At 43.4% G+C, this 10347-nt stretch overlaps 1 protein-coding gene across 1 annotated transcript; it reads right to left on the bottom strand.

The window, feature by feature from the left end:
- Positions 1 to 2098: 2098 nt before the first annotated feature.
- LOC116083217 (DNA mismatch repair protein Msh6-like) lies at positions 2099 to 3477 on the bottom strand. Its single transcript, XM_031360020.1, is given in 2 exon segments — positions 2099 to 2539; positions 2541 to 3477. Coding segments are annotated over 2 exon segments (1110 nt in total). The 5' UTR covers positions 3278 to 3477; the 3' UTR covers positions 2099 to 2166.
- Positions 3478 to 10347: the final 6870 nt, after the last annotated feature.

The raw sequence follows: 10347 nt of genomic DNA on the forward strand, positions 1-10347 counted from the left end.
GGAGGAGAGGACCTTGGCCCTGTGAAGGTTCTGAGCCCCAGTGTAGGGGAATGCCAGGGCCAGAAAGGAGAGAGGGCGGGGAGGCAGGCATGGGAAGGGGGGAGGCAACAGGGGTTTGTTTTTGCTGTTTTTGTTTGTTTCTTTGTTTTTTGGAGGGGAAACTGGGAATGGAGAAATTCGCATGTAAATAAAGAAAATATCTAAAATTAAAAAAAAAAAGAAAAAGCTGAAGTGGGAAAGGAAGCTATTTAGGTTTTTGATCTATGAACTAGACTAAAACTCAGAAATGAGAAGGAGTTGAAGTGCTGTGGTCAGAATCACAGCTGTGGTCTCAACACTCAGGATGAAGGTCTTGCTTCAACTGTCCCACCAAATTTCTTTCTTTCTTTTTCTTTTTAAATAAAATGTATTAGATCATAATGTTGTCTGAATTTACCAGCTTTTTCAAAAGTCAACTCAGCTTGCAATGTAGTCTACAATCTGTTAACCAAAGCCAGCAACCTGCAGTTAGCTTCAATGTAGTCCACAGTCCGTTAACCAAAGCCAGCAATCTATGGACAGTTTCACCATTTACAGTTGGCCTTTCACTAGCCAGACAAACTTCCCAAAATAGTTGTAATGACTTGTTCATCCTCTCAAAGTCTCTTGCTTTTTTGTGTCCCTTCTGAATAACCTCCTCTGGAAGATTGGCAAGCCTTGCTGCGTTAAAGCCATAGCTCTTAGGACAAGCTCCCTTAGTGAACTTATAGAGGAAGGTAATAGTCTCCTAGCTGGGATCCTCACATCCATTTTCTACCATGCATGCCACATGTCCTAGGCGCACACAAGCATTTTTAGAATACTCTTCTACTAATGAATGATAGTGTGTAGAAAACAGTGTTCGACACTTTATGGTTTCAGCAAGTTCTTTAACAACCACATTGGCTATCGCTGTCCCATCAAAAGTTGCAGTACCTCTTCCTAATTCATCCACAAGTACCAAAGAATGTGCTGTTGCATGCCTAAGTATGCTAGCAGTTTCGCTCAACTCAACAAAAAATGTACTTTCCCCTGACTTTATTCTGTCTGAGGCACCAAGTCTAGTAAACACTCTATCAACTGGTGTGAGCCTACACTTCTCAGCAGGTATGTAACAACCCATCTGGGCCATTACAGCTAACAGACCAGCCTGTCTTATGAGTGTAATTTGTCCCCCATATTTGGTCCAGTCACAAGCACATAATAGGCTTTGCCACTTTCCTCTGCATCTTTCCCACAGCCTATTAGAATGTCATTAGGGATAAAATCGTCTCCAAAAAAAGTCTTTGTAATGCAGGGATGTCATGAACCTTTAAGCTCTAAGAAGGGAAGTGTGTCTTCTGCCGGTAACAGAATTACTGGGCGACACATAGAACCATCTCCTCCTTGACTATAGTTAGCCAGGCACAGTAAGACATCCAACACTGCAATGCACTCAACGGCAGACTGCCAGTCCTTGTAATTTTTATCAAAGTTATAGAACGCCGCGTACAGTCCTTTAAAGATGTGTCCCTATGTTCTTCAGCATTTATAAGATTGGATAATTTCTTCTCAATCGTTTTGGTCCAATATTGTTTACAGCTCTTTTTAGTAGATTTCAACTCATATTCTTCAGGTAGATTATGGGTAGCAAAATTATCTGGAATCTCTAACTGGTAATGGTTCCTGCCAATTCCCCAGTAGACTATGCTCTTACAGCCAATCCGACTACGCTGTTTGTCTAAGTACTCCAGGAGACTCTGTTCATTCTCTCTTATATCAGCAAGTGCTTGGTCATAATCTGAGTCAAACCCTGCTTCTGGAGTAATGAGTCCAGTCTTTCGAGCCTTCTCATGGTCAAAAGCTGTATCCCATTGGTTCAGTTCTGTGGTCAGATCAGGAAAACGGCCTTTAGGACCTTTTGTTTGTAGAGTAACAACCTGCTTAAGGGTTTTAGACTTAAAACCATCAGCGACATCCTCCATAAGCCCTGCAATTTTACACATTACTTTGAATCCTTCTGGAGCAGAGAGAAAATCAATGATTTTTTTTTTCTGTATGTCGTTTCTTCGTACATTATAGCCCTACTATCTGTATGGTTCTGGCTCTTTAGGGGAGACCCAACATTGTGAATCTTACTCAATAGCCTCTCAAGATCTGGTAGCTTCTTTAGGAGGTCTGCAACTTCGGTGACTTTGTCAGGCACAGCCATGAGATCTTCCACAACATTAAACGGTCACTGATACCAGAAGGGTTGCAGAGGGGGGCACAAAGCCACTGTTTTAAGAGCCGCTTGCCAAAGGGGGTGTGACAAGTATCCAGCCTCTCTAGCAGAGTCCCCTCAGTAGAGCCATTGGTCCCATTCAGGAAAATCTCCAGGTTGTTTAATGTCACTGTGTCTAGCACCATTTGCTGACTGGCTTTAGTAAAGACAGCATCAGGTTTTACTGTGCTGACCACATCAGAATCTAAGGGGAAATACTCTTCAAAATTAGCCATTGACAGAAGCTCCTGATCAGTCAGGCATTTTTTGAGGTAGAAAACCTAGAGCAGAGAGAGCCAATTCACTCTCCTCTCCTGGTGTCAAGCCAACAGAATCTGACTCTGAGGTCATACCTTTAAGCACCAGAGGCAGCGCTGCACTAGTGTCTTCATTTCCAGTAAAATACCTCCCTTCAAGGAGTGTTTGCGTAGTCTTAGTGGCATCCCAAAACTGGGAACCTGGTATGAGACATTCCTGAAGACAAGATGCCAGTGAACCCTTCAGGACCGTTTTGGTTTCCGTTGAGAGGTTTCCTGTCTCAAACAAAATCTGTACCGGAGGATAGTGTGCCACTAGAGTCCTAAATCTGGAACAGTGGCGATCGTCTGAAAACTGGCCTATGAAAGACTTGCCCAGTGAAGTGTCAACAACGCAGACACCATATACACGAGTGTGACCAGAAGAATCTTCCTTCTTCTCTTTGAGGCTAAGAAGATACCTACTGTAGTTCTCAGAGGGATCACCATCCAGCACACTGTAGGTCTGTGTGTCCTTGGTAATGATCCTACAAATCTCCCTTCTCACCACTCTATCAAACTTAGATACATGTGCCATCTTCTGGCATCGTGCCTCCATCATTTCTGGAATCTCGGTCTGTTCCACTCCTACTACCATATAGCCCTTCTGCACCAAGGAATCCGAGAATTGGCCAAATGCAATCTCTGGAAAACCAGAATGGGCCCAGTTGCCCTTCATGAATATTAGCCCCAGCTCATTGACTCCAATAACAGCATCCATGTGATACAATTCATAAAACTTCCCCACCTTATAAAAGATGACAAGATCAAAAATTCTGAGACTTAAACTGCCACCATTTCCTCATCCCTGGAGTACAAGAGTTGAGGAAATCTTCAGGCACATACAGCGTGGTGGAATTAAATTCAGGGTGATCGGGGCGTCTCCTGTGCTCATCTCTTCTCTTTTCTGGCTTAAGCCATTCTAAACTTTCGTGATACCAAGTAGTGGGTCCACTGCTGTCGTTACCTCCTCCACTGACCTGGGTTTGGGATTCACAATTCTGAGGGGCAGAGAAAGCCCTCAAGGTACTCTTGGTTTCTGACAGAAAGCGAGTTGGTCGTTTGGCTGAGCCTGTTTCCTTCTTCAAACTTTTCCAAGTCCACCATGAGCAGCTATGGTTCTCTTCCGCTTTGGAGCACCTTTGCCAAAGGTGCCTAGGCCTTCACTATCGCTGTCCCCAACTCCACTGCTTACTTCGTCACTGCTTCATTCTTGCTTAGTGTCTGGCTTGAATTCTACATCAGAGCTACCAATGTCACTCTCAGAGTCCGAGATGACCCTTTGCTTTTTGACTCGCCGGCTGCTTCGCCTAGGCCCCTGAACTTTAGTCTGTGCTTCTTCTTCACTCTGGTTTTGATTATCTTCTTCACTCTTATCAAATAAGTAAGCCTCTTCCTCCTCTTCTGGCTCTGAAGGCTCATCACACACTGCCAGCTCAAGCCACTTGACCTTTTCTTTACTTAAGGCCTCATCTGCACGCTGCATTGCTCTGAGTATTTCAGACTTTGAACTGCAGAAATGATCTCCCTTTTGGGCTTCCATTGACTTTGAACCTGTATATGGCTTTAACAACCTTTTGTTAACCCAGCCCCTGGTTGGACTGTCATCAAAAAACTGTACGTGAACACGGACAGATTTCCCTTTCTTCCGGATGAATGTTCCATCAAAGGGATGATTATAAACCAGGCAAAGCCACCAGGGGTAACCTTCCATCTTAGCCCAAACCAAATCACCTGGTAAGAAGTCACAGGAACTGGGGGGCACGACCGCTGGTGCGGCCACCCTCCGCGGCTCTCCGTTGAGACCCTTTGCCTTCGACCGACCGGGAGACAGATACCGCCTCGGCCAGGACCCACAGGCTGCAGGCTGCAGCATCTTTGCCTGAGGCCCTGGCCGCGGCCTCCTTAGTGTTGCCGAGCACACCGAGGACTTGGGGAAGAAGCTGTACAGGGTGCTTTGTCGCCCACATGATGGAGGCTGACGGGCCCGACCGGTCCACCACTCTGAGCACCTACAGGGACCGCATCCACCGCATCCACTGCGTGGCTGCCGCTGGCAGGGAAAGTCACCCACCATATTTCTTAACAGTATTTCTTAATATTTCAGGCTACGATTGTTACAAGATCAAACAATGACATTACTAACTTGGAGACAGAAGAAGAACAGCATTATTTACTCAATTGCTTTTTCCTAGATAGCTTGCAGTACTTGGCAGTCCAAGAGTAGGTAGAGCAAGCCCTTGGGATTCAGTCAGAACTAGGCTCGTACTCTGCCTCCAGACTTTATGGGTGTTAGAAAACAAAACTTAAAACATTAAACTATGACTCTCTTGCTTGTGTGCATTTCCTGACCATCACTTTAGCAAGCAGAAGCTTGGACACACCTGAAAAGAATTAGCTAGAACAGAGAGGAAAGGGGAGACCAGGTAATTAAGCAGCACTATACTTTAAATTTGGACTTTTCAAGCAGGGCAGTGGTGGCACATACCTTTAATCCCAGCACTTGGGAGGCAGAGGCAGGCAGATTTCTGAGTTTGAGGCCAACCTAGTCTACAGAGTGAGTTCCAGGACAGCCAGGGCTACACAGAGAAACCCTGTCTCACAAAAACAAACACAAAACAAAACAAAAAAGACTTTTCAGAATAAGAGAAAAATATCAGCAGAGCTCTTTGGCCATCATTTATCTTCTATGGGGGACATTACAGGTCAAGTGATGATAGAAAGGTATGGATCTTCTTATGTGTTTCTAATGTTGAGGAAGTCCTCCAACACAGCAGTGCACTTCCTGAAGAGCTTTGGAAAGGTTAAGTCCTCCCTGGGGATATGGCCGTGACCCATGAGACAGTGTTGGGGCACCCACAAACTTTCTGATGGACTTTCTAATGTTCTGATACACAGTCAGTGTAAGGTAAAGCAAAATATCTGATGGAGTGGAGCTTAATAAATGCAAGCTTCTCCCTGTTTTCCTTTTCATTACTTCCATTGTTACTTGCACACCTTCCTGAGATCCAAGCCATGTTAGCACAAATGCACACACAGTCTCCCAGGCTTTAGTCATTTTGGGTTTAAAATTGGACTCTGCTTTCTCATCAGCATGACTAAAAGCCACTGATGACTTTATTCCCACTTCTGAAATCAAATACATTCCTACAGTTAAAAATATTTAGTAAATTCACATCTACATGCCTTTCCTATCCTAAGTGAGCCCCTTAAATTCTCTGCTTTAGGTCAATTCAGCAACATAAAATTAACTCTAAAGGTCTCTTGTTTATGTCACTATTAGATTGTAACATTTTAAAAACTATCTTGGACCAGCCGATTATAATATATGTTACATCTTCTATCCTCCCTCAAGAACTTGTCCAGAGGACTTTCTAAGGTGGGACCAGCCGGGAGGCACAGGCCTCACAAGTGGCAGGGCAGCTGGGACAGGATCCTCTCTACCTCCGTCTACATCTAGGAGTGATGGTAGAGGATCCACAGCCCTCTCTGCCCCTTCCCTGCAAGTGGAGATCTTGCTTCCAGGGAGTGCTCTAACTCAGGGACTCAGGTGAGATCCACCATTTTCTCTCCAGTTACTTTCGTAGACTAGCTAATAAGTGTCATACCTCATTTCAGTATATTTATGTTACACCATTTTCCCTATTACTCAACTATGGATTGGGAAAAAACTAAGACCCATTTGCAGGGAGTGTGGAAGGATACAGATATTTCTCATGATATGGAACAATTGAAGGCAGAAATTTCAGATATTAGCAAAAGTCATTTGGATACTTGGAACATTGAATTGGCCAGCTATTTAAAAAATAATCTAAGCGCATTGAATCCCTTAGACTGGGTTAGTATATGATCTTGCTTGTTATTATTAATTGACATTTTAGTTCCCTAGCCACGATGAGGAGGGACCTTCTGGAACTTCATTTGAAAAATAATAAAAAAGGGGGAAATGCCACGCCCACTGGTGTACTCCAGTTAAATCCACAATATCGGGGGTAAAAGCATGATTAAGTATAAGAGGCATTATGGCTCCAAAAGGAGTTCTGTGCCTCCTGGATATTCAGTCAGTCGCTGGTATCTCCTAACTCAGACATGTTCCAGATTAGTCTTTCCAATCATCAACATGCCCTCTTATTTAGGCATAAAAGGTACCCCCAAAAATGATTCATAAATGGCTAAGATTGGGTATTGTTATTTGGCCAGCACAACATTTCTAACCTATTGTAATTTAATTCCAAGTTGTCCTTAGCTTGGAATTTCTCTCAAGGAATCTGCCTTATCAGACAGGTTGTCTTCAGAGTTAGCAACAGAGGTCAAGCACATTTCTTACGGCAGTCCTACAGAAGACAGAACTGTTTTACATACTAGAGAGTAATCGAAGAGCTTCCCTCACTCAAGGACATTAGCTAGAACTGTTAGATCGGAACTTCCTGGTGCTTGCCTTCAGCAGACCCAGAGAATTAGCATAGGAATATAAAAATAGCCCCAGCAGGGAGGGCATCACTGCTCTTCTGCCTGCTTCAAACCTGGATACCTGATGCTACCAACCTTGATGTGGTGGTCACTTGCCTACATGACTTCAGTCTTGCTCTCTGATCCTATTGACCTCACCCACCTACATGACTCTTGTCATTCACCCTGTTTTCTGTATACCATATAAGCCTGCTTTTCACTTTGTGCAGGGACTCAGACTCGCTCTCTGACTAGAACTAGAACTTAGATGGACTAAGACTTAGACTCATGCAGTCTGCAGTCCCCCAGGCCCAGAGCGCTTGGGCCGGGCAGTAGGGGTGCAGCACCAGTCCAGAGCAGATAGCTGCTGCTTTAGACCCAGTGTGTTTCAGGTGGCCTCAGATGTACCTCAACTGCTGAGCTGCCAGATTTATCATTTCTCTCTTTTGCAATGATTGTAAAAGTCTGATGCCATTTTTAAGAAATACATTCAGATCCTGCACTTGCATGTGTCATGTCTGCCATCATTTCTTCACCTATGCCTTGTCGACCTGACTAGGACACTGTTTCTCCCGCAGGTTGAGGGAGGCCCAGATTGGCCAGCCTGTGGCATAGGACCAGCAGGGAAGCACAGGTCTCACAAGTGTCAGGGCAGCTGGGACAGGATCCTCTCTACCTCCATCTATACCTAGGAGTGATGGAGGGGATCCACATCCCTCTCTTAGTCATCAAGGAAATGCAAATCAAAACAACTCTGAGATTCCACCTCACACCAGTCAGAATGACTAGGATAAAAAACTAAGATGACAACAGATGCTAGAGAGCTTGTGGAGAAAGAGGAACACTCCTTCATTGCTGGTGGAATTGCAAGGTGGTACAACCACTCTGGAAATCAATTTGGCGGTTCCTCTGGAAATTTGACATAGTACTACCAGAGGACCCAGCTATACCACTCCTGGGCATATACCCAGAAAATGCTCCAACATGTAATAAAGACACGTGCTCCACCATGTTCACAGCAGCCTTATTTATAAAGGCCAGAAACAGAAAACAACCTAGATGTTTCTCAACAGAGGAATGGATACAGAAATTGCGGTACATCTACACAATGGAGTACTACTCAGCTATTAAAAACAATGAATTTATGAAATTCTGAGGGAAATGGATCTGGAGAATATCATCCTGAGTGAGGTAACCCAATCACAAAATAACACACATGGTATGCACTCTCTGATAAGTGGATATTTTAGCCCAGAAGATCGGAATACACAAAGTACAATCCACAAACCACAAGAAACTCAAAAAAGAAGGAAGACCAAAATGTGGCTACTTCATTCCTGCTTAAAAGGGGGAACAAAATACCCATGGAAGGTGTTGCAGAAACTAACTATGAAGCAGAGACTGAAGGAAGGACAATCCAGCCTGATATAGTTGTCTCCTGAGAGGCTCTAACAGTACCCAACTGTTATGTTCCCCCTTCACTTCAGTCATCGGACTTCTGGTAGCCTCTGCTTGGGGGCTAACACCTGGGAGCTAGGACAGATGTTCTCTGTTGACTGTTTGCCTTTGAAGAAGCCGCCTGAACACACCTACAATCTGAGTACACCAGCCAGCCACCTGAAGATCTTCATAACTTGGGGACTTTGGCATCTGAACTTTCTTTGTAGTGTAATCTAGAGACTTGTTTTCAGTTTCTCCTGTGACTATAAAAACCCTGGTTTATTCTCAGTAAAGTGGAGCCTTGATTGGGATGCAACTTGGCTTCATGTTTTCTCTTTGCATTTCAAACCCTTTATTTCAGATCCTTTATTCCCTCCTGGCTGAGGAGAACCCCCTTCTTGAAACTGTGGGCAGATTCACCCGACTATTACAGAAGTAGAGGCTCACAGCCATTCATTGGACTGAGTACAGGGTCCCCAATGAAAGAGCTAGAGAAAGGACCCAAGGAGCTAAAGGGTTTGTAGCCCCTTAGGGTGAACAACAATATGAACTAACTACTACCCTCAGAGCTCCCAGGGACTAAACCACCAACCAAAGAGTATACGTGGTGGGACTAATGGCTCCAGCAGCATATGTAGAGCAGAGGATGGCCAAGTTGGTCATCAATGGGAAGAGAGGCCCTTGGTCCTGTGAAGGTTCTATGCCCCAGTGTAAGAGAATGCCAGGGCCAGGAAGTAGGAGAGGGTGGGGTTGCTAGCAGGGGAAGAGGGGAGAGGGAGGTAACAGGGGCTTGTTCTAATTATTGGTTTTTTGGTATTTTTTTTGTTGTTGTTTAATTTTTTGGAAGGGAAACTGGGAATGGAGATACTGTATGACATGTAAATAAAAAAAATATCTAAGAAAAAAAAGATAAAAAAAAAGAACTTGTCCAGAGAATCAGGTAGTAATGTTACTTATCAATTTATGCCTTGTATACATCTAAAGAAACAGAACCTGCAACTTTGAAGACTTGTCTCTCTAATCCCAGTGTGGATTGACCACAGCACTCTGACAAATGCAGAATTTCAGTCTCCAGTGGATGGGAAGTTCAAGAAAAGGCAGCTTAATAATATCATCAAGTGATGTGTGTGTGTGTGTGTGTGTGTGTGTGTGTGTATGTGTGCTGACCTTTAAGATGTACTGTATGTTATACACATTTACTTCCAGCCCACTTGTATGTGAGGCTCTTAGTTACCTGTACAGTGGTGAAATATAATTTTATTTTATTGGAAAAAAGACTAGGGAGTAATACCCCTAGTATTACTCCCTAACAGGAATAAAAGCCTTTTGCATTTTCTCCATATATTATCATCTCCCTATTGAACAGGAACAAAGATGATAAAATAATTTACTGGCTCACTCTGTATAAATAACTTTAGAGACTAGTTTGATGAAAATCAGAGATTTCTAGGCGAAACATTACCACACTAGAATTGTTTCATTGGAAACTACCATTTTATCCTTGTAAGAAAAACCCAAGGATGTCCTGGAGAGAAGACTCAGCATGTTTGCTATGCTCAGTCCTTTTCTCCATTTCCATATTCTTCCTGGTATGAGCTAAACAATACAGAAGCCACTGTCTCAGGGGCCTTTGCTTGTCATTGAATATCTAGGATCCTAGCCTCCTCTTCTCTCTACTTCCTTTTTTTTTTTTTTAACTTTTATTGCATTATGATGAGAAAAGTCACATGATTTCAATTTATCTGAATTTGTTAATATTTAAAAACATATTTCAATTAAATATAACTGAATCACATTCTTGCTTCCCTTTTGTACCACTGGTCCTCCCAGACATGCCCCCCTTCAATACCTACAATATCTTTTTTGTCATATTCCTTAAAATTTATAAAATATTATAACAAT

This window comes from Mastomys coucha, unplaced genomic scaffold (assembly GCF_008632895.1).
Source record: "Mastomys coucha isolate ucsf_1 unplaced genomic scaffold, UCSF_Mcou_1 pScaffold8, whole genome shotgun sequence".
Taxonomy (NCBI): Eukaryota; Metazoa; Chordata; class Mammalia; order Rodentia; family Muridae; genus Mastomys; species Mastomys coucha.